The sequence below is a fragment of the Dromiciops gliroides genome, chromosome X (assembly GCF_019393635.1).
Source record: "Dromiciops gliroides isolate mDroGli1 chromosome X, mDroGli1.pri, whole genome shotgun sequence".
NCBI classification, from domain to species: Eukaryota; Metazoa; Chordata; class Mammalia; order Microbiotheria; family Microbiotheriidae; genus Dromiciops; species Dromiciops gliroides.
Window position 1 is genome coordinate 24,731,622 of NC_057867.1, and position 27,127 is coordinate 24,758,748.

A 27,127-nucleotide genomic window follows, 5' to 3' on the forward strand; every position below is an offset into this window, starting at 1 on the left:
CAGAAAACGAAGAGGTATCAGGAAAGGAGCAAAATCTTGGAGGTGTGATCTTAGTGGATCCTGTCAAATGATATTTTTGTAAAGCCATTTCTTTTATGAAGTGGTCCCACTGCACTTTTCCTTTTGAAATTCAAGTTGTAATCTGTTTTGCAAATTCACTAAGTGTGTGTGGAAAGATCACCCGTCTTCTCAGAAAGCATGTCCTCTGCTTTGGGGCAAGGGAACTTAAAAGCTTAATCAATTTTGCCAAAATTCACTTGGTCACTCAAGAACTAGAGTTAATTTTTGCAGCTCCATGACTTTTCAGGACCATAACTGGCTCCAATATATCACAGACATCAAAGATCGTAGAAAAGTTACAAATAAGTGACTCAGTTCGGCTACATTACTGAATTTTCCTTAAAGTGGTCTTTTAAAAGATGCATTCTTTAAAAAAAAAAAATGAAATTGGTTCAATAAAGGCTTTGTACTTGGGATTTAAATTTCTAGAATTAAATACATTAAAATGTATAAAGAAATGATATTTAATCTGTTTATTCAAGTGTCAGCTTGGATGCTGTTGCATGTGAACTGATGCCCAAAGATGACTAAAAGTCTGAGAGCAAATGGAAACAGACCACAGAAAAGTCATGCAAGATGAAACACACATTTTAAATATCAAAGCCAAATAAAACAAACAATAAGTTTGTAATTTCCATGACCTTTATTGGGATTTCTACTTTACATATGAATTTAACATTTGTTCATATTTATGCAGAAGTTTTCCATCATTTACTTAAGCCCTCAATGCCCTGAAATGAAAAAGGGCAGTATTAAAAGGACACCAATTCACATATTTTTAATAGAGGGAAGGAAGCGGTGGGGGAAGAGGGGGGAGGGGGAAGGGGGGGGTCACCTGGCTTAGCCAGAGAAAGGTATGACTTCAACGGAATGGTGTTCTATAGCCTCTTCTTGGCAGCTGAATGCTAAATATAAAAAACAACTATCCCCTTTCTTGTTCTGCCCTTCTCTGGTCTTGACATTTGTCGAACACTAATGTCAGAAACAAAAAGTCTTTTGAAAATTATAAAAAGGTCCCACGTCTCCCATCCATCCTCTCCCCCACAAAAGCAGGAATGGTCCCAGGTCCCCCCTCGATCCTCTGCCCCTCCCAACAGAGCGGGAATAGTCCCACGTCGCCCCTCAATCCTCCCATGCCCTCCTTCAAAAGTTGGTGGAGAACACCAGTACCAAGGAGGCATCATCCCAGGAGGATAAAATAAGCTAAAGTATTGAGACAGAGACAGAGAGGGAGAGAGAAACAGAGACACAGAGCGAGAGAAACAGAGACAGAGAGAGAGAGAGAGAGAGAGAGAGAGAGAGAGAGAGAGAGAGAGAGAGAGAGAGAGAGAGAGAGAGAGGAGCGAGAGCGAGAGCGCGAGCGAGCCACACACAAAGTTTCCAAAAGCCCCAGACGTTTAAGTGCCCGAGCGATCCGCCTGAGACTGGGGGAGATCATTTTCAGGTCACGAAACCTAATGTTTTTAAGGGAAACGCTCACTCTGGGGGTGACGGCTCGACGGGGCGGGGGATCGTCAAGGGGAGCGCGGATTCCTTCACTCTGGGCGCTTGCGAGGCAGGAGGGGAGCGGGCTCCGGCTAAGGCTACGGGGGAAGAAGGGAGGCCACCCACGCGGGAGCCGGCCCCGGGCAGCCCGGGGCAGCGCGGCGGGCAAGGTGGAGAAGCTTTGGGCCGAGCTGGCAGCCCGGGGGTTCGGGAGGGGGGCCCCCGGCGCGACGGCTTGGGGAGCAGCTCCAATGAATGAGCGGCCGGCCAGCTCGCCATGTGCGGAGGGCACGGCGCGGCGGCAGGTGGCAAGGGAGGGAGGGGGCGGCCGGGGCACGTCGGGGCAGGGGAGCCGGGCCGGGCGGGCCGGGCCGGGCGGGGGGCGGGGGGCGCGGGGCGCCGGGGGCGGTACTCACTAGGGCTCGTTGGTGAAGCGGGGGGCCCGGGGCTGCTGGTAGCCGTTCAGGTGACAGTAGAGCACGTCGAAGCAGAAGCAGCACATCTCGGGCGACACGACCATCTTCCGGGCGCCGCCGCCGCCGCCGCTGCCGGGAGCGGGGGCCGCCAGCGGCTGCGGCTGTGCCGGCGGCGGCGGCGGCGGCGGCTGCGGCGGGGCAGCCGCGGGGGGGGCGGCGGCGGCGGGGAGCAGGCTCCCCCCGCCGCAGCCCGAGGGCGCCGACAAGGGAATCCCCCCCACGCTGCCGCCGCCGCCGCTCGCGAGCCCGTTGAGCCGGGCGCCTGCGCCCCCCAGCCCGAGCTCCCTGGCCCGGCCCTGGCCCTCGCCGCCGCCGCCGCCGCCACCGCCGCACGGGGGGTGCGGGCCGGCCGTGCAGGACGAGGAGGAAGACGAGGAGGCGGCCGCCGAGCCGGACGGGGGCGAGCTGGACAGTTTCTGCTTCTTCACCCCGCAGCAGCCCGCCGCCATCTTGGAACAGCCTCCCCCCGCGCGCCGCTTCTTACCCATCGTGCGCAGCCCCGGCGCCGGGGGGGCGCGCACGCTAGGTACCGTGCGCGCGCGCGCGCCCCCGCCCGCCCGCCCGCCGGCCCCCCCCCCCCCTCAACCCGGCCTCCCGCTGCGGCTCCCGCTCCCGCTCTGCGGCTCCTTTCCCCCAAGTCCCTCTCCGCCTTCCGAGCCCACTTCACCACCTCATCCTACGAGCCCCGGAATCATAATTCTCCTCTTACTCTACAGCTGGACGCCAGCTACTTTTTACAGATGGGGAAACTGAGGCCCGGGGAGGGGAGAAGTACTTGCCCAAGGTCACAAAGGTAGTAAATAAAAGCGTCGGGATTTGAACCCAGGCCCTCTCCAAATCTTTCCGCCGCACCACACTACCTGAAAAAATAGACCTGGCAGTAGAGTAGTACATGGAGCAGGGGTTAAGTTCGGTGGGGCCTGGGGCAGTTTTCCCAATTCCCTGACCCCAGCTCCAGAGTTTTCTGACCCTGAGTCGGTAGAGGTCAATTTCTTTTTTTCTCGTGGTTCACTAAGAGTGTGTGTGCCCGTCGTGTTCAGGGCCCTTTGACTACTCTATGTTGGCACTATTCTTGAAATTGGCCTGCTTGGGGGCGGCTAGGTGGCGCAGTGGATAAAGCACTCCTGGACTCAGGAGTTCCTGAGTTCAAATCCGGCCTCAGACACTTGACATTTACTAGCTGTGTGACCTTGGGCAAGTCACTTAACCCCAATTGCCCTGCAAAAAACAAAAAACAAAACAAAAAAAAAAAAAAACGAAATTGGCTTGTCTTGACCTCTGGTGCTCTGCCCCATCTATCAGCTGTGCTCAGTCTGGAAGCCCTGCACTGGAATCCTACTTCATAAACTTCCTCGACATGGGACTGATTGATGCTGAGTACATCCCTTAAGTTTTCTGAGCCTCCAACTTCTCTCTTGTAAAATGGGGTTAAGGGCAACCTACCTCACCAGGTTTCACTAGGATCAAATAAGAAAACTGGAGACAAATGTGTTGTAAACTTAAAGCAGCTACATAAATGTGAGCCACTCTTTGGAATCAATCAATCAGTAATTCAAGTCAAGTCAACAAATATTAAGTGCTTACTGTGCAAAGCACTGTTGTGGAAGGGAGATACATTAAATGACGGCCTCTGTCTTCAATTAACTCCATCTAGGGAGGAATGAGATAGAGCCAGAAAAATCAGAGTGTCAATTCAAACCTGAAGGGATGAGAAATTGGGGGGGGGGGGGGCAATGAAGGTTAAGTGACTTGCCCAGGGTCACACAGCTAGTAAGTGTCAAGTGTCTGAGTCCAGATTTAGAACTCAGGTCTTCCTGACTCCAGGGCTGGTACTTTATCCACTGTGCCACCTAGCTGCCCCCAGGGATAAGAAATTGAGGGAGAGAGAGCTCACTTCTAGCTAGGGATAAGAGGGAATGGGGAATAAAGGAAAGTTAGGTTTAGGGAAAAGGTGGCCCCTGGGTCTTAAAGAGCCTTCTCTACCTTTCAAATCATCTTTTCATAAGCATTTATTAAGGACTTATTATGTACCAAACTCTGGGCTAGGCATTGTGAATACAAAGACAGAAGTAAAAACAATCCAGTCCTTAAGGAGATGAAGAGATAGTCCTTTGCAAATATGGGAGATGGCCTGCACAGATGCACAATGATGGCAGAAGGCATGATAAGATCAGGGGATGGCTGGTAGTCCAGTAGGCCACCATGTGAAATATGGCTAGACAGAAAGGTTGAATGAAGCCAAATAGGCCAAGGAGAGCATTGAATATGTGGCTAAGAAGCGATATCTCACTGTAACCTGTTCTTTGCATGGTGCAGTCAAGAAGCTCTTGTGTAAGGTTGATCTCCTTTTTGGGAGGGTTAAAAAAATTCCACTAAATTTAGTCTGTGAGTGGCTTTAGTACATGTGAAAGTGAAAATAAAATGTGTTGACAAAGCCCAGGAAGCCAACCCTAGAGAGGCACTCCATCTAAGTAAGACTAAAAAGGGGACAATGCCACCAACTGCCTTTCAAGAGATGTAGCAAAAGTGAGAGAGAAACGGTGTTCAAGAGAAGTTGTTGGCAAGAAAGGGCTCAGTGGTGACTAGATGGGTCATTTATACTGAGGGGGAAATCATTGGAAATGAACACATTCCCTACAACTGTAGGGTTGAATTTTGTCTTTAAGTTAAGAGTGCCAATAAGACCTGGGTTCCAGTCCTATCTCTGACACATCCTGGCTCTGTGACCCTGAGCAACTAACCTCCCCCATAAGTGCTCTCCTAAGGCAACTCTCTTAAGACTAAAAGTTGAAGAGAAGATGTAGAGCTGCACCTGTAGAGGAAGTTTCCTTACCTAGGAGGAATGATGTCGCAGGGCATGGACTCTGCCTCTGAGAAAAACTAAGCCCATGGTACAACTAAGGTGCGTAAGCATTGCTTCAGTGTTGGTGAATGGTGGTAGATTTGTGGAAGTTGACTCTTTGGGATGAAATGCAGATCTAAGAATGCCAGGGCTCCTGCCGATTCAATATTCCGTGTTGTTTCACAAGAGTAGGGGGTGTTAGTCTCTTGTTTGCTGACCAAATTCTAAATACTGCCCCCTGCAGTAGCTGCTGTCTGTGGTATCCTACTTACACATCAGAAGTCTAAAAGGAATTTCCCCACCCCTCCCCCAACATCCTCAAGAAGTGCAAGGCCTTGGCTTGAAGACATCCAATGAGGATGAGCTCTCTAGCTCCTGAGACAACCCATGGCTCTAATTGTTGTTGTTTTAGTCTGTCCATTCATAGTTTTGTGTTGTTGATCAGTCCTGTCCAACTCTTCATGACCCCTTTTGGGGTTTTCTTGGCAAAGATCCTGAAGTGGTTTGCCATTTCCTTCTCCAGCCCATTTTACAGATGAGGAAACTGAGGCAAGCAGGGTGAAGTGACTTGTTCAGGGTCACACAGCTAGGAAATGTCTGAGGTCAGATTTGAATTCAGGCTTCCTGACTCCAGGCCCAATTATCTATCCACTGCAGCGCCACCTAGCTGCCCATCGACATATCAAATCTCAATTGGCCTCTGTATGTATCTTCTACTCATCGTTTCTCCTTTGTTCTCAGTGGCCAAACAGAGCAATTCTAATCTGCACTCCCCAGCACCTTCACACACACACACACACATACACACACACACACACACACACCAGGACAACCCTCAAATACCCACCATATTACTTCTGAGCCTCCTCTTTCCCAAGCTAAACATCCCTAATTCTTTTATCTCATCCTCATCTGACATGCACTTGGATGATCTCCTGCTCACCAAGGTCCTCCTTAAACCAGGATGCCCAGAAATAAGCATACTCTTCTGAATGTGATCTGACCAGGGCCAAGCACAGAGTAGAAGTTCTTAATATTTTTATGTCATGGATCCCTTGGAATGCTTCTCAGAACAGTGTTTTAAATGCACAAAAATATAATATGTAAGATTATAAAAGAAACCAATTGTATTGAAACAGTTGTCAACGCCTATTTTTCAAAAGTTCATAGACTACAGATTAAGAACCCTGGGATAGAGAGTCCACTCCTAGTCTCTACGAGCTATCCTAAGAAATGATCCCTCAATTACCCTCAAAATTGTGTCACTGCCAGGATGGATTTCCTCTATGTAGAAATGGTCTGGTTCAGTGACTCTTCCTGTCTTTATCTTCTCTCATGCCATTTCCTCTGCAAAATTCCTACCCTGATGCCTCATGGTACCATTGAGGTGGGCCTGTTCAAGCTCTGCTAATGACACCCAAGCTCACTGGAAAGGTGGTCCCAGCAGTGGACCAAGAGTGTTTTCAGAGAACCAGCTTAGCTAAATGCGAGGAGGCTCATCACCAGTAGGATGCTGAATCCTTTGGTCATAGCAAATGATGAAACAATAAAAAAATCAGACATGACTACAAATCCCCTGCTACCCCCTGTGGCTCCTGCAATCATGGTGGTGGAGTGATGGAAAAGTGGGCAGAATGATGGTTTGTAGACCATCTCTTAGACATTAACTGAACTGTTGGTACTCTAAATGTAAAAGCTTGGTTATCCAAGAACCAGCGAGTCAACATGGTACTAGAAGAAATGAACTAAACCAATGGTGACCTTCTCCCTCTTAAGGAAACCAGGCCTTATAAGGAAGTTACAGCCAGAGAGAAGGGATGATTCCCAGGGTCCTCTGGGAGAGGAAAATACAAGAGTTGGCAGAATGTGTTTCATCATATGGCCAAGGGCAACAAGAAGCATTGTATCATGAGGCACTTGGTCATCTTGTCTTGCCGGTCTCATGATCAACAGAAACAAAACGATTACCAGAAAGATAATTGCAGGTTATGAGACGCTGCCTGATGCAGATGAGAAGATACAAAAGAACTGAGAGATGCTTTCCCCTATACCTCGCCAAGTGTCCATATATACCTTGATACTTCATGCCTTCCAAGAAAAGACACACATAGGAGGGGATGTAGAAAAATATGATCTAAGATTCAGGAACAAAAGGGGCAAAAGACTTAGTAGACTATCCAAAAGCCTCAAGTCTAAAGATCATGCCTACTTTCCTCGAAAAGCAAGTTTGAGGGTGTTGGAGACAGGGAACATGGCACATCATCACCAGAAGTGACTGGAAAGAAAAACTATCTTTGGAGATAAAGAACCTGCATTCAAATCCTGCCTCTTCCACTTCCTGTGTGACCCTGGGCAATCACAACTTCTCTGGGCCTCAGGCCTGCTATATGACAGGCACTGGATAAGCACTTTATAAATTTATTCTCAGTTGATCCTCAACAATCCTGGGAGGTAGGTGCTGTTTATTTTACATTTTATAGGTGGGGAAACTGAGGCTGATAAGAATTAAATGACTTATCCAAGGGTCATGCAGCTAGGAAGTGTCTGAGGTCAGATCTGAAATCATGTCTTCCAGATTCCAGTCTCAGGAATCCACCGTGCCACCTAGCTGCCTCACTGTCAGGTGGAACAGGAAGGTCGTTCTAGGCAGAGGTAATATTGTAAACAAAAGCAGTGAAGTGATGGGAGTATGTGCAGGAAGCTGTGAGTTATACATTCTGGAACATGGATTACTTAGAAAAGGATGTTATAAGCCTGGAAAGAGAGGGTAGCTCCAAATTGAAGTGAGCCTTGAATGACATACAAATAAATGTGAACTTTATTTGGCAGGCACACAAAAATGATGTGAGCAGAGGAATGACATGACCAGGACTGGGCATCATAAAACGATTCTGGTGAATTGGAGATGGAAGAGAGTGGGGACCCCAGATCGAAGAGGGAGGCCATCTAGTCCAATCTCCTTCTTTTACAGATGAGGAAAGTGAGGCTTCAAGAGACGTCTAAGCTTACCATGGCAGTAAGGGAAGGGGGTGGTTTGAACTCAGGTCTTCTGACTGCAAAGCCATCATTCTTTCCACTGTAGCCCTCAGCCTCAATGGTCCAAGCAGCTAGCTGGCAATAAGAGCCTATAGTGTATCCTTTCTTCCTCCTGCTTCTCAGAAAGGCACCTATAGAAGTCCCATGAACTCATTCAAGTCACTAACTTTGTATTGAATGAGTTTCCTCCTCATTAGGATAAAGTTAAACAACTTCCAAAAGAGGCTTCTTTATAGCCATGGAGATGTTGAACCTCCATGGAGAACTGGGGTCAGTAACACTGAAATTCTCTTTAATTCTGTGATCACTGAAATGAACTCTTTTCCCACAGCAGAGAAATAGGCTACCTCAGAGTAAAGGTGTAACCATGTGGCCAGGCGGGCCTTTTAGAGCCCCAGACCAAGATCTGTATAACCAAGCTGATGGTGCAGTCAGTGGAGGCCGACCTGGCCGATTTGTAATCTTGCCACTGCTTAAATGCAGCTAGATGGCGCTGCAGTAGATAGAGCTCTGGGCCTGGAGTCAGGATGACCTGAGGTCAAATCTGGCCTCAGACACTTACATGTTGCGTAACCCTGGGCAAGTCACTTCCCTGCTGTCTGCCTCTGTTTCCTCAACTGTAAAATGGAGATCATAATAGTACCTACCTCTTAGGGCTATAAATGAGATAATATTTGTAAAACACAACACAGTGCCTTGCACATAACTTATTTCCTTCCCCTGTCAACTGCGTGACCTTGGGGTCTCAGTTTCCTCCTCTGTAAAAAAGAGGGGGTTAGACATAATGGCCTCTGAGGTCCCTTCCAGCTCTAGGTCTAGGATCCTATTTGTGACCTTGGGTAAATCCCTTTCCCTCCCTGGGCTTCAGTTTCCTCCCCTGTAAAATGAGGGGATTAGACTTGACCTCTGAAGTCCCTGCCAGCTCTAGATTGACGATCCTAGGGTCTGTAGATTCATTGCAGTTTCCCCTGTTGGGATTTCTGGTGGAGGGGTGTCTGAACTCTGGTTCTCCCACTAATATGTGCCTGAAACTTAGTCAGTGCTTAATCAATTTTTACTGACTGAAAATGGAATAGAATGAGGCACAAAATTCTCAAGGCTGGGTGGGTGGTTTGTGGCCAACTCCCTATCCCTTACAGGAGACAGTCTGAAAAACATACTCTTTCCTGAGGCAGCAAAGCATGTCTTTGACCCCTTCTGGGTGTCTTCAAATTCTGATCGTCCTGTGAAGACACTCCCATAGGAAAGGACAGCATGTGACTTCAGAGGACATTTCAATCCATTCAGGACATTTCAGAACAGTACTGGTTCTTTAAACTGAAACCCACAGAGCCACAAAGCCCCCATAACACAACACAAAAGCTATTATTTATTAACTGGGCTAAAGCCGAGGGAAGATTATGTATAACGACACAACAGCCTGTGCTGCCCAGCTCTTTATTGCCGCTGATGGATTAAATATTCCCTCCCTTTGGATTGGATTTTGTCCTTGGGCTCATCCCATAATTTCTCTTCACGAGATTGCATAAGCCACACATCTGCATACGCTTTTGCTGCGGCCGGGAGACTGGATTCAACTTTTTCCTCTGGTGACTCCAGGCCTTTCCTCCGTGACCCTCATTTCTTCATGGAGACAACACTTGTTGCATTCTCACACACTCATGCTGGCCAATTTCTTTTGGCTACAAGATGCTGCTTTGGTGCCATCGATTATGAAGTATTCCAATCATAACCCAAGTTTTGTGGGGGAAGAAATCAAAAAAGCTTCCAGGGATGAGCAGAGGATCTTTGTTTTCGAGATGCAAGGGGCCTCAGGGGCCATCTAGTTTTACCCCTTCATTTTACAGAGGAGGAAACTGAGGCCTGGAGGAGGGGAGGTACCTGCCCAAGGTCCATAGGATTCTAGATCTAGAGCTGGAAAGGACTTAAAGACTATTGAATCAGGGCAGCTAGGTGGCGCTGCAGTGGATAGAGCACTGGCCCTGGATTCAGGAGGACCTGAGTTCAAATCCGGCCTCAGACACTTGACACTTACTAGCTGTGTGACCCTGGGCAAGTCACTTAACCCCAATTGCCTCACTAAAAAAAAAAAAAAGACTATTGAATCCAACCCCCTCATTTTACAGAGAAAGAAACTGAGACTCAGTGAGAGGAAGAGACTTTCTTAATGTAGCAAGCGACAGAGCTAGGATTTGAACCCAGGGCCTCTGATGCCAAAATCCAGCATGTGTTCCTCTGTTCCTCACTGACTCCCCAGTGCTCTTTATTAGATTCCTAATGGGGGGTGGGGGGGCGGGGTGGTAGAATAGAGGGAATAAGAAGCTTAGAAAAATCCTGGAAAAAGTATAAGTTTTTGTCGTTCGGTCATTTCAGTTTTGTCTGACTATTTGTGGTTTTTCTTGGCCGAGATTCTGGAGTGGTTTGCCATTTCCTTCTCCAGCTCATTCTATAGATGAGGAAACTGAGGCAAAGAAGGCAAAGTGACTTGTCCAGGGACACATAACTAATAAGTGTCTGAGGCAAGATTTTAACTCAGGTCATTCTGACTCCAGATCTGGTAAATGAAAATAAAAAATAGAATAATGATTAATGATTTATAACTATAATAACAAAACCAGCTATTACTCTCAGTTGTGAGGTACATAGGCTACATTCCCTCCTGATTCAAAGAGCCTTGGTATACTTAAAGGGACATTTCACTTATCTGGACAGTTTCTCCCATCCAGGTATAACTTGGGGATTTCAGTGTCTGGTACCCCTCTAAGAGCACCAGCCATCAGCTCCCCCTACAAGCCCTCAGGCTTACAAGGCTTATAACAGTAGTTTTAGTTACAAATTAAGGGACACTGAATATATTCATATCTAAATCCATGGAGTGTAAAGATCAGCCTTAGTGGACCACCCTATACTAGACACCTATCCACACTCCCTGTGATTTCCAGAGTTCACTCCTCCATATTTGTGTTCTTTCATTGCTGGCATCTCTCATCTGGTTGGTCTTCCTGGTTGGTGCTACCACCATTCCCACACAGCTCTCTTCTGCTCCAGTCAGGTTTCACAAATACTCTCATCCTTGATGCTATCAGCCCTGGTGGTCTACTCTCCCATGGTGTTGCTTAGCTGGGCTTCATTTAATCTCTCCTCCAGAAGTTGGTGTTCATTACCAAAACCTTAGGGGACTAGCTCTCAAGCATCTGGCTCATGGAGAAATTACCTCAGCTGACAAGGTTACAACTCTTTCACAACTTCAGGCTTGAGGGCCTCTAGCCTTTTGAAACCTTCCAGTTTTTTTTTATACCTGGATTCCACTGCCCCACCCTCCACACAAAGGGCCTGTTTAGGTAGTTGTAGATGATGCCTCTTTCTTGGACCACTTGAAGAAATCTAGTCTGCTGATCTTCTCTGTCTCTGTCTCTCTCTGACTCTCTGTCTCTGTCTCTGTCTCTCTCTCTTACTAGCAGCTAGTCTGAATAATGCAAATTTCTCTGGGTTCTTTCTCTAAAGATCTCCATTTCAAACCCTTTGGCCACCCTAGGCCATTCTTGGCTATCTTATTGGACATCTAGGTGGCAAAATGAATAGAGCACTGGGCCTGGAGTCAGAGAGACCTTTCAAATCCAGCCTCAGACATTTACCAGCTTTGTGACCCTGGGCAAGTCACTTAATCTCTCCCTTAGTTTCTTCAGCTATAAAATGGGGATAATAACAGCAGGATCAAGTGAAATATTTGTAAAAAGCACATAATAGGTGCTCCAGAAATGTTTATTCCCTTTCCTTTCCCACCAGAATTCAGACTCCATCCTTGGGCTCTGATAGGTGTACTTTCACCTTACTTTGCCCCAAACCAGACCACTTCCTGGCCATTTACAAACCACATTCCCCTTCTAATTCCCCCTTATGTATTATTCCTTGGGTTTTTTATTTATTTAGAATTTTATTTTTCCAAATTACATTTAAAAACAAATTTTGACATCAATTTTTTAAAAACTTTGTTGTCCAACTTCTCTTCCTTCCTCCCTTCCCCCCCTCAAGAACTCAAGCAATTCAATATAAGTTATACATGAGTAGTCATGCAAAAGATCTCCACATTAGCCAGGTTGTGAGAGAAAACAGACAAAAACAAAACTTCAGATTAAGGAACTAACAAAAAAATTATGCTTCAGTCTGTTTTCAGACACAATCAGTTCTCTCTCTGTAGATGGACTGCAATTTTCATAAGTCCTTCAGATTTATCCCCTTATGTATTATTATCATCCCTCACTTGAAAGTAAACCCGTGGGGCAGCTAGGTGGCACGGTGGATAAAGCACTGGCCCTGGATTCAGAAGGAATTGACTTCAAATCCAGCCTCAGACACTTGACACTTACTAGCTGTGTGACCTTGGGCAAGTCACTTCACCCTTGTTGCCCCACAAAAAAAGAAAGTAAACCCTTTAGAAATTAAACCTTTTTTCATTCATCCTATTATTCCTTCAAACAAGGCCAAATGGAGCCAGCAGCTTCCAGTGGTTGCTCCAAGGGCAAACACCTATGACTCAAAAGGAGAGCTCTTATAAAAAAAAGGACTGGCTTTAGACTGCAAAGACCTGGATTCATATCCTGCCTCTGATGCTTACTATTCTTTTGACCTTAAGGAAGTCCCTTCCCCTTCCCTGGGCCTCAGTTTTCTCTTCTATAAAATGGGGGGGGGTTTGAACTAACTGGTTTCTGAGGTCCCTTCCAGCTCTAGATTGAGGATCTTGTGTGCAACTTTGTGTGAGTCCCTTCCCCTCCCTGGGCCTCAGTTTTCTCCTCTGTAAAAACGAGAGGGTTGGATTTGATAGTCTTTTAGGGCCTGTCTAGCCCTAAACTGATTATCCTATGTGTGACCTCGGGTGGGTCCTTTCCCCTCCCTGGGTCTTAGTTTCCTCTTCTGTAAAACAAGGGGGTTAGCCTTGATGGCCTCGGAGGGCCCTTCAAGCTCTAGAGTTAGGATCCTATATGTGACCTTGGATGAGTCCTTTTCCCTCCCTGGGCCTCAGTTTCTTCCTCTGTAAAATGAGGAGTTGGACTTGGGGCACTGAAGTCTTTTCCAGATTTAGAGCTATGATCCTCTGTGTGGCCTTGGGCAAGTCATTTCCCCTCCCTGGGCCTCAGTTTCCTCCTCTATAAAATGAGGGGGTTGGTCTTGATGGCCTCTGAGTGCCCTTCCAGCTCTAGGTCTAGGAGCACATCTATGATCACCTAAACTCCATGGCAGCTCACCCTCACATTTTGGACCAGGTTGCATAACTAGGAAGTCCCAGGCAAAATGTTGCAGGGAAGAAAGTTCTCAGCCCTTCTTGTTACAGCTCTTTCCTCCATTACTTTTGTTCTCAGCCTCCTTCTCTCCTCCCAGTATTCCAGTATCCTCTCCAACCTCACAGCACCAGATTATGTCTTCTTCCCCCACATCCCATAACCGTTCCCCATTGAGGCATTGGCTAGGCTACCTTCCCAAATTTTCTGGGTCACCTACCGCCCTGTGCTTCTACCATTACTGGGTACAAGGCAACCTGTGAAGTAGACAGAATGCTAATTATCATTAATCACATTTTACAAACTGAGGCCCACTGAGAGGAAGTGACTTCCTCACAATAATGCAGCAAGTCAATGACAGAGTTGAGACTGTTCCAAGAAACAGCAGTGTGCCTAAGGTCACATAGCAACAAAGGAGGCAGAGCCTCCCAGTGCTAATTAAATGTTTTCTTCCCTAAACCATTGTCTCTCTAATGGAGAACTCCCCTGGAATTGGAGGAGGAGGAGGAGATATCCTTTCTGGTTTGGGGGGGGACAGGGTTTGAGGCAATTAAGGTTAAGTGACTTGTCCAGGGTCACACAGTCAGTATGCATCTGTGGCTGGATTTAAACTCAGGTTGTCTTGACTTCAAGGCCGATGCCCTATCCACTGCACCACCTAGCTGCGCCTCTCTTCTGGTTTTTAAGGCAAAAATGAACTGAGATTTCTTGCTGTTTTGACTGTCAGTAGAGGCAATAGCAGAAAAAGGACCTGCTCTCCGAATTTGGGTCCCATCTCTGCTCATTGCCACCTTGGTGACTTTGGGGCCTGTTTCCTCATCTGTAATGTGAGAGAGCTATACTCAGTGGCTAAAGTTCCTTCCAGCTTTGAAACCCTATGACCCCAAACAACTCCCCAGAATCAGAAAAGGGCATTGTCTTGCCTCTCCTTTTCTTTCTCTTTTTGACATTTTTATTGACATCTTTTGTTTTTGTCACCTGGATTTCTGAATATATCCTTCCCTTCACCTCTACCCAACCAGGCATCCTTTTTTTTTTTTGGTGGGGCAATGAGGGTTAAGTGACTTGCCCAGGGTCACACAGCTAGTAAGTGTCAAGTGTGTGAGGCCAGATTTGAATTCAGGTCCTCCTGAATCCAGGGCCTTATCCACTGCACCACCTAGCTGCCCCCAGGCATCCCTGCTAATGTTACAAAGACTAAGAAAGAAAAGGGGCAAAAATCAGATCACAATTAACCCATGGAGCAACTGAGTCTAGGCAATGTTCCACACCCACAGGCCTTTAACTGTAAAGAAGGGAAGGAGATACATATCTTATCTCTTCTCTGGCTGCCCCACTTTTCTTAAGGCAGCTCAGCTTTCATCAGTTTCACAGGGTGCAACAAAATTAACTTAGCTAGGTGTTTTCCCCAAAGGGATTATAACTAAAACGAAGAACATTTTGGAATCTGCAAGCTTTGTGCTCCTTCTCTAAACCCTATTGAGCAGAGGGACAACTCTATGTTCAGGAAAAGAACACCTACCTCCTTCCTTCAATGGGCTTTTGCTAAATGAACAGCCTTTGTCAGGTCATTTGCCTTGATTTTTGGTTTAGAGAATATGGAAAAGAGAAGAATCGATCTGCATTGATTAAGTGCCCACCATGTGCTGCCAGGCACTAGGTGTATACAAAGAGCAAAAGAAAACAGTCTCTGCCTCTAGGAGCTGGCATTCTAGCAGGGTACACGTTCTTGTTTTGTGCCAAGGATACTTTGGGCAGTCCTGGTGACCCCCTTCTCAGGATCATGTTTTTTCAATGTATACGACAAGATATATGAAATCAGAAAAGATTTTATATTAGACTGAAATATACTTATCGAATTAGACTGAAATACACTTATCCAAAAATTTTCAATCAGGTTAAAAACCCTTGTTATAAAAGGAGATACACCAATCAACAACTGAGCACTTAAAAAGCACTTCCTATGGGGCGGGCATTGTGCTAAGCACTTTAGATACAAAGAATCAACTGAAACATGCTCTTCTCTCAAGAAACTTACATTGTAACATGAAAGACAACGTGTGTGAATACACCAATACATCAATCCATCGTTGTGTGTGTATATATATATATATAAATACTGTGCATGTCTGCACACTGTGTGTATACAAACAGATGCTTATACACAGTGTATGTACACTATGCACCACATAATAAACACTGCACATGTGTGTGCAATGCAGTGCATATGTACCCATACTACATGTGTACACACATGCACACTTATACACACTATATGTGCAGGTATAGAAAGAGATTGTAACAACACACCTGTATTTATACACCACATGCATATATTCACACATATATACATGCATGTATACATGCATACACTGTGTGTGTGTACATTTTATTTATACATACATGTGTGTGTGTGTGTGTGTGTGTGTGTGAGGAGACTTACCAATGAGAGCCTGGTTGTTGAAGCATTCATAGACATTTGCTGCCTGCTCCCAATCTCACACATGGAACATCAGAAGCTGGTTCTGCCCTTATGACCCCAGGTCTAGCGTGTAGGGATGAAAAACCTTCTAATTGACTTGGAGCCGGAAGGACTGATGATTTGCAAGGTTCACAGCTGGACCTGAATTCTTCTCTTCCTTAGCCCCCCCCCCCCCCCCCGTTGTTTTTCCTTCCTGGTAACTAGTGAGGAGGGGAAGCTAGGTGGCACTGCAGTGGATAGAGCACTGGCCCTGAAGTTGGGAGGATTTGAGTTCAAATGTGACCTTAGATATTTACTAGCTGTGTGACCCTGGGCAAGTCACTTAACCCCAATTGCCTTAAACATCCAGGTTCATCTCCAGTCATCCTGATATATATCTTGCCACTGGACCCAGATGGCTCTGGAGGAGACAGTGAGGTTGGTGACCTTGCATAGCCCTCCCTCACTTAAATCCAATTCCCGGCAGGTGATGACATCACCTTGATATCATGGTCCTCTTTGAGGAAAGGAAGGACAAACAACTGGTGAAGAAAGAATGGCTGTGAGCTTCCAGATGGAAGTGTCACATGAGCTACTCTATTCCCCACTTAACCACCACGTGTCCTGGAACACATGATGCTCTGTTCCTCTTGTGTTTCTTCTTTTCTGATCTTGGGTGAACGCACATTCCCAGAGGGGAGCACCTGGGCAACTGGTGACTTTGGGAGATCCATCAACTATGGGAGAGGTATCACCAGAATCGGGAGTGGGGAAGCAGTAGCAGCAGCTGAGCTAAATGTGGCACCAGCACAGCAGCTAGACCTGCTTAACCCAGCCCAGCAGTGGGTCAACCCACTAGCTGAGTCACCAGGCCCAGAAAGCAGCCAGCCCTGCTAAGCAAGATAGTCATTCATCTGTTGCCAATGCAAAACCCCAAAGCAAACAAGGCCCAGGAATTGGAGAACTCCTCAAATTTCCTGTGTGTGTCCTTTGAACATTAAGGACTCTGCAGGTACTGATTGTGTGCAGAAGGGAGAGTGCACCCCTGCTTTAGAAGATGGTTTTATAACCTCGATGGAAGTTACACTTGCTATATTATCTTAGGAAATATCCCTTTGGAAAAGCCAATTGATTTCAACCGATTGATTGATTGGGGGGAGGGGCAAAGTCTCTCATTCTGGCGTTTTAATTAATTTTCCTTATTATGGCCTTAGTAGAGAAGGAAAATAGTTGGTCACCCTTGATGTGTTTTAAGATTGTAATTAAATCACCCCTCATCTTTTTTTTCCCTCAAGGCTAAATTATCCCCGTAATCCTAATACCTTTAACCTTTTTTTTCCTCCTAGATCCTCTTTTCTAATCCTTTAATCATTGCCCTTGCTGTCTCATGAACACTCTCCAGTACCTTCATAGCCTTCTTCAATTAATTATGGACTCAGTGCTCAGTATAAAATTTGAAAAAGTTGAGAATATGCAACTTATTTTTATGATAAACTTTTATAACATTCCCAGGTCCTTCTGCAGCAGCCTACAGTCTCTTTGTACCTCTTTTTTGGTAGGAGAATGTTTTCTGACCCTTTTGTAAGTAGAATGCATTGCTACCCTCCCCCCCACACCTCCCAATAGATCCATCAATCAATCAACAAGCATTTATTTGTTTGTTTGTTTGTTTTTGCGGGGCAATGAGGGTTAAGTGACTTGCCCAGAGTCACACAGCTAGTAAGTGGCAAGTGTCTGAGGCTGGATTTGAACTTAGATCCTCCTGAATCCAGGGCTGGTACTTTTTCTACTGTGCCACCTAGCTGCCCCATCAACAAGCATTTATTAAACATCATGTGCCAGGCTCTATGCTAGGCACTGGGGATAAAAAGAAAAAGAAAAAAAGTAGACTGTTTTCTCAAGGGGCTTACATTCCTTTTTTTTTTTTTTTTGGACAGGGCAGTGAGGGTTGAGTAACTTGTCCAGGATCACACAGCTAGTAAGTGTCAAGTGTCTAAGGCCGGATTTGAACTCAGGTCCTCCTGAATCCAAGGCCAATGCTTTATCCACTGTGCCACCTAGCTGCCCTGGGGTTCTAATGGGGAGACCACACATGTTACATATGAGATACATACAGAGCATGTGGAAGGTAGGGGTAGAAAGGACGGTTCTAGCAGTTGGGGGGAACAGGAAAAGTCTTGTGGTATATGAAGTGGCATTTGATCTGAGTCTTGAAGTAAGCCAAGGATGCTAAGAGGTGGGGGTGAGGGGTGAGGGCACAGTAGGCATGGGGGACAACTTGTGCAAAGATAGGGACACAAGAGCTGGAGGGTCATGTGTGAGGAAGACCAATATAGCTAGACCAGAGAGTGTGTTGTGGAGGGGAGTAATATGTTAAAGGGAAGATAGGAAGGGGCCAGGTTGTAAAGAACTTTAAATAACCAAAGATTAAATTATGATAGGGAGCCACTGAAGTTTACTGAGGAGGGGAGTGACATCGTCAAATATGTACTTAAAGAGAATCATTTTGGCTCTGTATGGAGAATGGATGGGAGTGCTTGCCAACAATATTATAAGGAGAGTTAACAGTAACAGAGGTGGCCGGCCTCAGACACTTAACACACTTACTAGCTGTGCGACCCTGGGCAAGTCACTTAACCCCAATTGCCTCACTAAAAAAAAAAAAAAAAAAAAACAGAGGTGGGACAGCTTCAGCCCTTGCTCAAGTGATATTTGGAGACAAGTAGAGGCAAGGGTGTGCCGGTAAATGTTTAATGACTCGCTTTCCAAAAATATGTGTACTACACTCATATAAGTTTAATCTGCATTGTTAACATTTTCTCCATCACTTTCCTAGACCAGACAATCAACAAATCCATAAATCAAGCCCTGATTTGTAGCATTTGCTGATTTCCAAGGTGTAAATGCTCACACTGAAAATTGAACAATTGACTTTCTGAAGCCAGGTATGAGCTGGCTCCAGCACATACCTGGAAGGGCAAGAAATTGAAATAGAGTTATTCTTTGTGCTGAGAATGTATTCCTCATCATAGTTGCCAGCCCAAGCTATGTAGGTCAGTCAAACATTTAGAGAAATACTAAGTTTCCTCTCCATCATTCCCAGTTCTGTCCAGGACAGAGAGAAAACAATATAATCCTTTAAAAATGAGTTTAAAAGAACTTTCTTCAAAACAACCCTATGATGTAGGCTGTGTGAGTATTATTGTCCCCATGTTATGGATGATGAAACTGAGGCTTCAAGATGTTCAGTAATGACTGGAAAGTGTCAGAATGTGGATCCAGGTCTCCAAGGCCAATTCTAAGCCCATGTGTGACCCTGGGCAAGTCACTTAACCCCAATTGCCTCGCTAAAAAAAAAATTCCATTTTCTGAGGATAATAGGCTCGTAGGTGTAGAACTGGAAGGGACCTACCTCAGAGGCAAAGTGGTTCAACCCCTTTTTTTACAAAGGAGGAAACTGAGGCCCAGGGAGATTGAATGACGCCCCAAATCATACAGGTACTAAGAGAAAGAGCCTAGATTTATAAAAATTGCTATCTTTTGTTTTTACATCACTTTTATTTATGAACATATCCCTCCTCCTCTACCCAGCAAGTCATCCTTTCTAATTAAGATGAACAGAAAGAAAGAGGAAAAGAAGCAGTTAAAAAAAAACAATTATACAACGATCATGTCTGGCAGTATATATAATATTCCACACTAATAGTTCTTCACCCTCTGCAGTGAAGGGAGAGAGGTGTATTTGCTTGACTTTTGGAGGACCGACCCTCATTATGATTACATAATATTCAATTTGTTAATTTTTTAGTTGTTCTTTTCATTTGCTTTGTTGTAGTCATTGTGTGTATTATTTTCCTGGTTCTGCTGACTTCATTTTGCCTTAGTTCATGTAGTTCTTTCTCTGCTTTTTGGTATTCATCATATTCATCATTCTTATAGCACAGTAATATTCCATTCCATTCATATACAACACTTTGTTTAGGTACTTCCTAATCAATGGACACCTATCAACATATTTTCTTTCGTGCCTTTTATTTTGGAATGTAACCCCTAAAGACAGTTTTCTAAGGGATTGCCTTAAGCAGGCTTCCCTGTTATAGTACATAAAGGTAAACAATACTCACATGGCTCCTTGAAAGCCAGAGGTTTCCTGTAATATCTACTGCATGGTTACTGTGATCTTCAAAGGCCTAGACATTTTCAAAAAGAAGCCTTGTTAACTTTGCTCACACATGCCCAGCCACTGGTATTCTTGTAAAATATTCCAACTTCTTACAACAGGACTAACAGTATAAACCTTCTACTCTAATTAAATTCATAAAAGAAAATGGTTGCTTAAAAACAGTTCAGTAATTAATACTGGACTCTCTAAGTTCCTGTATTTCTTCACTGATGATACTGAGAGGAGGTGGAAGAAAGGGATGCTGACCTTCATCAGTTTTAAAGAGAAACCCGATGACTCACAAAGTGAGAACTTGAACAATAGCGTCTTGGGCTATTAGGTCAGTCAACAAGGGAGGCAGCATCTCAGAGTTGGAAGAGACCACAGAGACCATACAGATCAACTTGCATGTAGACAATCATCCCCTCTAAAATTTACCCAGCAAATGGCCATCTCACTCATGCTCAAAGAGTTGCTGTGAGCGAGAACTCTCTTCATCCCAATGTACCCTATTCCATGTTGGGACAGCTCTGACTATTAAGGAAGTTTTCCCTCTCCCCCATATCCAGCCTAAATCTGCTTCTTTTGTTTTGTTGTTGTTGTTGGGCAATGAGAGTTAAGTGACTTGCCCAGGGTCACACAGCTAGTAAGTGTCAAGTGTCTGAGGCTGGATTTGAACTCAGGTCCTCCCGATTCCACTGAACCACCTAGCTGCCCTTATTTTGGGGGGTGGGCCAATGAGGGTTAAGTGACTTGCCCAGGGTCACACAGCTAGTGAATATTAAGTGTCTGAGGTCAGATTTGAACTCAGGTCCTCCTGAATCCAGGGCTGGTGCTTTATCCACTATAGCGCCACCTAGCTGCCCCCCTAAATCTGCTTCTTAACAACTTTCATCCACTGCTCTGACCAAGAATTCCATTCTCTCTTCTACATGGCAGCTTTTCAAATACTTGTCCCTCTTAGTCTTCTCCATATCCTTAAAGCAATCTTCCTATGGCATGAACTAGAGGCCCCTCACCAATCGTTTATCCTCTTTTGGACACCATCCTGTCTATCGATGTCCTTCATAAAATATTGTGCCCAGAACTGAATACAGTATATATCAAGTGTAACCTGGCTAGGGTATGACCTAGTCTTCGATACTATCTTGGCCTTTGAATTTGCATTCGCTTTCTTGCCTGCTATATCACATACTTGACTCATATTGAGCTTGCAGTCCTCTGAAACCCCCAGATTTTCTCAGCTGAACCAATTTGTAAGCAATATGCTTTTTGAATTGTGGCCATAACTATTTGTGTATCGATAACTTTGTATAACATCTTGGTTTGTCACAAAGATGCCTACTGCTTTTGTTCAAAGAAATGATTTGATCCATCACATCTAAGATTTCTATAGCCTTTTAGATAAGAATTCTCCTAATCAGGAGATAACATTAAGAATTTTCCATATCTGAAAATTAAATCATCTTTTTCTAGATTGTGCAGTTTTAAGGTTATGTTCTTTTTGAAATCTTCATTGATATCTTCTGTTTTTATGTCATCTTTGTTTCTGAATATATCTGCCACAGTGAGATGGCTCTCAGAACAAAGATGAACATTTTTAAAAGAAGGGAAAGAAAAACAATTTAGCAAAACCAATCATTGCCTTAATCAAGTCTGATAGTATGTCTGATAATATTCCCCACTCCTAGTCTGATAATATTCCCCACTCCTAGTCTGATAATATTCCCCACTCCTAGTCCTTCTACCTCTCTACCCAGGGAAGGAAGGAGCTTTTGCTCAACCCTTGGTCGATCTCTTGAGGGTCCTTTCAAAGGCACTTCTCACTTAAAGCAGTTGTCTAAGTATCATGTTGACAGCTAGTGAATGGTAACCATGTCAGACCTGTGATAGGTCACCAGTATTAAAAAAAAAAACATCTGTCGAGAAAACTTTTTAATCAACCTCTGGATTGTTTCTGCTATGGAAAGAAGTTCCACATATTTAAAGATCACTTGCAACAAAACAAGATGACTTTTCTCTGGAACCATGAGTCATTTCATAGGACACGTTTCAATGTGTCCATCAGGGCAAAGAACTGGTTGTTCTGTAACTATTGAACAATAGAATTAGAAAGAATTCTCTGGAGATTCAATTAACACACGAACAGAAGTATTTAGGTTGTGGGGTTATAAGCACAATACACACACACACACACACACACACACACACACACACACATGCAGGCATGAACACCCAGAGAAAGAGGAAAAGAAATCTTTGGGTTGTGGGGTTATACACACATATACATTTTATCACATACAAACAGATATGCCTGGGACATGGAAAGTACTATATATATGTTAGAAAAAAATGATTGATATTTCTTTCCACATCTATTTATCTGTCTATCTAATATGTATATAGACAGAATCAGCGTGGCACAATGGATAGAGAGCCTTCCTCAGAGACAGGAACACATGCAGACTGAATGAGCCTCGGGAAGTCTATTAACTTCTCAGTCCCCCAGGTAGTTCTTTAAGACAGATTTTTAACCTTTTTTTGTGATATGGAATTCTTTAGCAGTCTGATGAAGCCTTATGGACTCCTCAGAATCATGTTTTTAAATGTGTATAACAAAATACCCAGAATTCCAAAGGAAACCACTTATATTGAAGTATTGTTATCAAAATATATATATTTTTAAAAACCCAACAAGTTCATGGAGTCCAGATTAAGATCCCCTGCTCAAAGTCCGTTATAGCTATTGATCTGCAAAGAGAGGAATTTCCTTACAAAGAATTAATATACTCATGCAATTTTGAATCTAGTCAACTCCACCCCATACATACACACACATATACATACACATATGTGTATAAAGCTTAGCATAGTGTCTGATACATAAGAAGCATTTAATAAGTTATTATTGATGATTATATAAGTGTGTATATATTCATATTTATACACATATGAAGAAAAGCTTTGCTCCCCATAAGTATTTAACAAATGTTTGTTGACTTGACTTTATATATGTGTGTGTATATAATATTCATGTATATATATTACATATATGTATATGTATTACTTTCCTATCTATATACACATGAGAGGTTTGACCTCATAAGCACTCAACAAATGTTTGACTTTATATATGTGTGTATATATAATATTCATGTCTATACACATAATACACACACATATATGTATCACATTCATATCTATATAGGGGCAGCTAAGTGGTGCAGGGCACTGGCACTGAAGCTGGGAGAACCTGAGTTCAAATTTCACCTCAGACACTTACTAGCTGTGTGACTCTGGGCAAGTCACTTAAGCCCATTTGCCTTAAATATCCAGGGCCATCTCTAGTCGTCCTGATAATATATCTTGCCACTGGGCCCAGATGGCTCTGGAGGAGAGAGTGAGGCTGATGACTTTACAAAGCCCTCCCTCACTTAAATCCAATTCACTGCAAATCATGACATCTGTCATGGTCCTCTTCGAGGAAATGAAGGATGAACAACAACATATCTATACACATATGAAGGACAGCTTTGACCCTCATAGGCATTTAGGCTCTCTGAAAACAAAGACTTCTAAAAGAACCACATCCATATGGAATTGCTCAAGTTTTCACATAGGAAAACACCAGCCATTTCCATACATTGGCCCCAAACCAAAAAGGTTCAAAAATAAGCAATCTGTCAAGGCATTAAAGCCTCTGCCTGGTTGCCAATCTGTTCTTTCCTAGGTAATTTGAGAGAGTCCCGGCAGAAAGCAGCCGCTTGGGCACAGAGCATAGCACCCCACATACTACCAAAATAGCCTCCCGAGAACAAATGTTGAAACAGTGAGCGTAATGACACTCCTGCCCTATTTGCGGGCCACGCATCTTTTGGTGACATTGTCCCAACTGATTACATTCCAGATCGTTTTTAGATGAGCAGGTCTGATATTTTTAATCCTAAAAACAAGAAGTAGAAAGGCAGTGTGGTGTAATGGATAGAGAGCTGGCCTCAGAGTCAGCAAGACCCAAGTTCAAATCCAACTGTGACACGTATTGACCACGTGACCCTGGGCAAATTGCTTCATGTAGGAAGTGCCCCCAAGCAGTTTTTGGCAGACTGTCAGTTACAGAACAATCGCAGACCTGAATTGGGAGAGGGAGTTACCTCATCTGGGAATTCCCTAGACCAGGGCTTCTTAAACTTTTTCCACTCATGACACCTTTTCACCTGAGAAATGTTTACAAGACCTTGGGTATATAGGTATGTAAAATAGGTGTACAAATCAAACATTTACTGCCAATTTTTTCACGACCCCCACATTCAGTTCCACTACCCCATATGGGGTTGTAACGCACAGTTTAAGAAGCTTTGCACTTGATCAATAAAATCACAAATCTCGTCAAAATAGATTTATATCATAATTATATACCTTATATCATACATTATATATTATGCTCATGATCTAGTTTATACATTATTTATTATAATGACTCATGATATAGTTTATATTCTATGATAAGAGAAAAGCATTTAAATGCGAGGTACTGTGGTAGAATGGATAGAGAGCTGACCTCAGGGTCAGAGAGGCCTGGGTTTCTGTCCCACCTCTGACATATACAGGCTGAGTGACTCAAGACAAGTTGCCTCAGTTTCCCCAAGCAGCTCTCTTAGACTATAAATGACAGAACAGTCACAGGCCTGCATCGGGAGAAGGAGTTTCCTCAGCTGAGAATTCCTGACACCAGAGAACAACAGATCTGGGACCCAAACAATAAGGATGTTCCCACCCATCATTTCCCCCTAGTGGATCAGACCTGCAGTTCCTGGTACTGGATCCCTATTAGAACAAGCAGCAGCCCATAGACAGCCTTGTCCCTCATTGAAGCCAGGACAAGCCCAATGGGAGCTGTGTCAATCAGACAATACAGTTGTCAACTGTTTTTTTGGACTGTGAAACTGTGATTCCACTGGGGGAGAACTCGCACTGAGGAAATGCCCATTCTTTTGTGGCTCTGCTGTTTAGTGCTGTCTGGGATATTGAGAGATGACTGACTAGCCCAGAGTCAAACCACCGGGATGTGACAGAAGTGAGATTCGAACCCAGGTCTTCTTGTCTCAAAGGCCAGCTCTCTATCCACCACTCCACATCTGCCTCTCATCAGCTTTTGAAATTTCTCAAAAGGACCAAAATCACACGGAGTAGTGTTTAACCATTCTTCCTTTAGGTTCTCCTCATTCGCTCTTTAGGCTTAGATTTATCCAAAAACTCATGAGATTAACAGGGTGACCACCACTGAACTTGAGTGCAGGCTGGTCTATATAACTGGTCTATATAACGCAGTGCTTTGAAAGAGTCTCTTAAGAATTCTCCTCTGCTGACATTCAAGTTATTTACACAAGCAGCATGATGGTTTACTGTGGCGTAACTGGACGATTTGTACATTAATTTAGGGTTCCAGTGTACTATAATCATTAGGCAAGAAAGGACTATGTGCTCTTGCCTGGAGCTTAATGGTTCAACATCAGAAATTGATGTGATTTTATCAGTGGAAATGACATTAAAATGATGTAAAACCTCCTGCTTTGCCACTAGCCCCAAGCATCTCTAAGTTCCTGCGCATTATCCCCAGTGGTCCCTGGCAGGCAGGACAAGGTAAGTCCAACAAAACATTCCAATAAGAAGGTTTATAAAAAGTGCGGAATTAAAAGAAATTCTGATTTGAAATCTGATTGGTTTGGAACTTTCCTCTCATTGAAATTCATCTTCTTTCATTCTACCCCTCCATCCCTCACTTTCTGTCAGTGACTGATGAATGAGCTCTTCCCTTGCTGGAGGAGGCAAACCTTTGGGTCTGTGAATATCCAGTTAAGTAGACATAATTAATACGTATGGTCATCTTTCTATCACCCACAAACACAACCAGATTTAATGCTGAAAAAGGAAAACAATTAAAACATTCTTTTGTTAACTTTCCTTTATTTAATCTCCCTAATATCGTCAGGAAAATATTCCTGTTATTCTTGCTCCCAACCTGAGCCCCACAACTATCACTGTGGAGAATGGGCTCACCTGCCTCGTTACCAATGGGCTGGTACGCAATAGTCCTGGGAGTGACATCACACACACACACACACACACACACACACAACCCCCAGACCAATAGTCCCATTTGCAGCCCAGCACTTGAAACCATCATTCTGGGAAGCAACTCCCATGGAGATGTGACCTGGTCATTGATTCTTCAAGTGCTGGAGCCATAGTTATTGAAGACCTAGAAAATCATGTTCTTGCCACAAAAGTCCTTGGCTTTGACAAATGGTTCAACATTAGAAATGGGTATGATTTTATCAGTGGAAATGACATGAAACCATTTGCTTTGCCACTATCCCCTGGGACTTTTCTAGCTCATTTGCAAATGAAAACTTTCTTCCTCATTGTCTCTGGATTAGAAAGTGAGTTACTAGACTTTTCTCTTAGTATCTCTCTCTCTCTCTCTCTCTCTCTCTCTCTCTCTCTTTTTGCGGGGCAATGAAGGTTAAGTGACTTGCCCAAAGTGTGAAGTGTCCGAGGCCAAATTTGAACTCAGGTCCTCCTGAATCCAAGGCCGGTGCTTTATCCACTGCACCACCTACCTAGTTGCCCCCTCTCTTAGTATCTCTTAAGGCTCAGCACATCCATCCTTTCAGTCTTCTCTGTGTTGGTCTGTAACCCAAAGGCTTCTTTGCCCCACTGGATTTGTAACTGTCTTCCCGGGTCAGTAAATTGATTTGCCTTCATGGTTCTAAAGTTGGCCTCCGTTAGTGGCTCGCTCATTTCATGGACTTCCTCCTCCTTTAGAAAGTTCTTTGATTCCCTGCCTCCCCCCACCTCATTGGTTTGGGCTGAGAGCTTTCTGGATGCCGTCATTGACTCTTCTCCAACAATGCAGAAAGGGGGGGGCGGGGGGGAAGGGGGCAGCTAGGTGGCGCAGTAGATAAAGCACTGACCCTGGATTCAGGAGGACCTGAGTTCAAATATGGCCTCAGACACTTGACACTTACTAGCTGTGTGACCCTGGGCAAGTCACTTAACCCTCATTGCCCTGCCAAAAAACCAAAAAACCCCAAAAAACAATGCCTCTCACCTCCATTGGTTACCATACTGGCCCTCGTCACATCTCATCTTGCCTGGTCTAGGGCAATAGAATCCTTAGTGGTTTCTTCATCTCTAGTGAATTTTTCCTATACACCGCATCCCCAACTCAGTTGTCAAAGTAATCCTCCTAAAGCTCTGTGGCATCTGCCCATGTCATACCCCTTCCCAAAAAGCTCCAGTGACTCCCTCCTGCTCCTAGGATAACAT

At 44.5% G+C, this 27,127-nt stretch overlaps 1 protein-coding gene across 1 annotated transcript in view; it reads right to left on the reverse strand.

Moving 5' to 3' along the window:
- The window catches only part of AMMECR1 (AMMECR nuclear protein 1), a 126,706-nt gene extending 124,197 nt beyond the window's left edge, over window positions 1-2,509 (reverse strand). Inside the window, exon 1 of the mRNA XM_043974867.1 lies at window positions 1,962-2,509. Within this exon, the coding sequence (XP_043830802.1) occupies window positions 1,962-2,509 (548 nt within the window). The remainder of the gene's footprint in view (window positions 1-1,961) is intronic.
- Window positions 2,510-27,127: the final 24,618 nt, after the last annotated feature.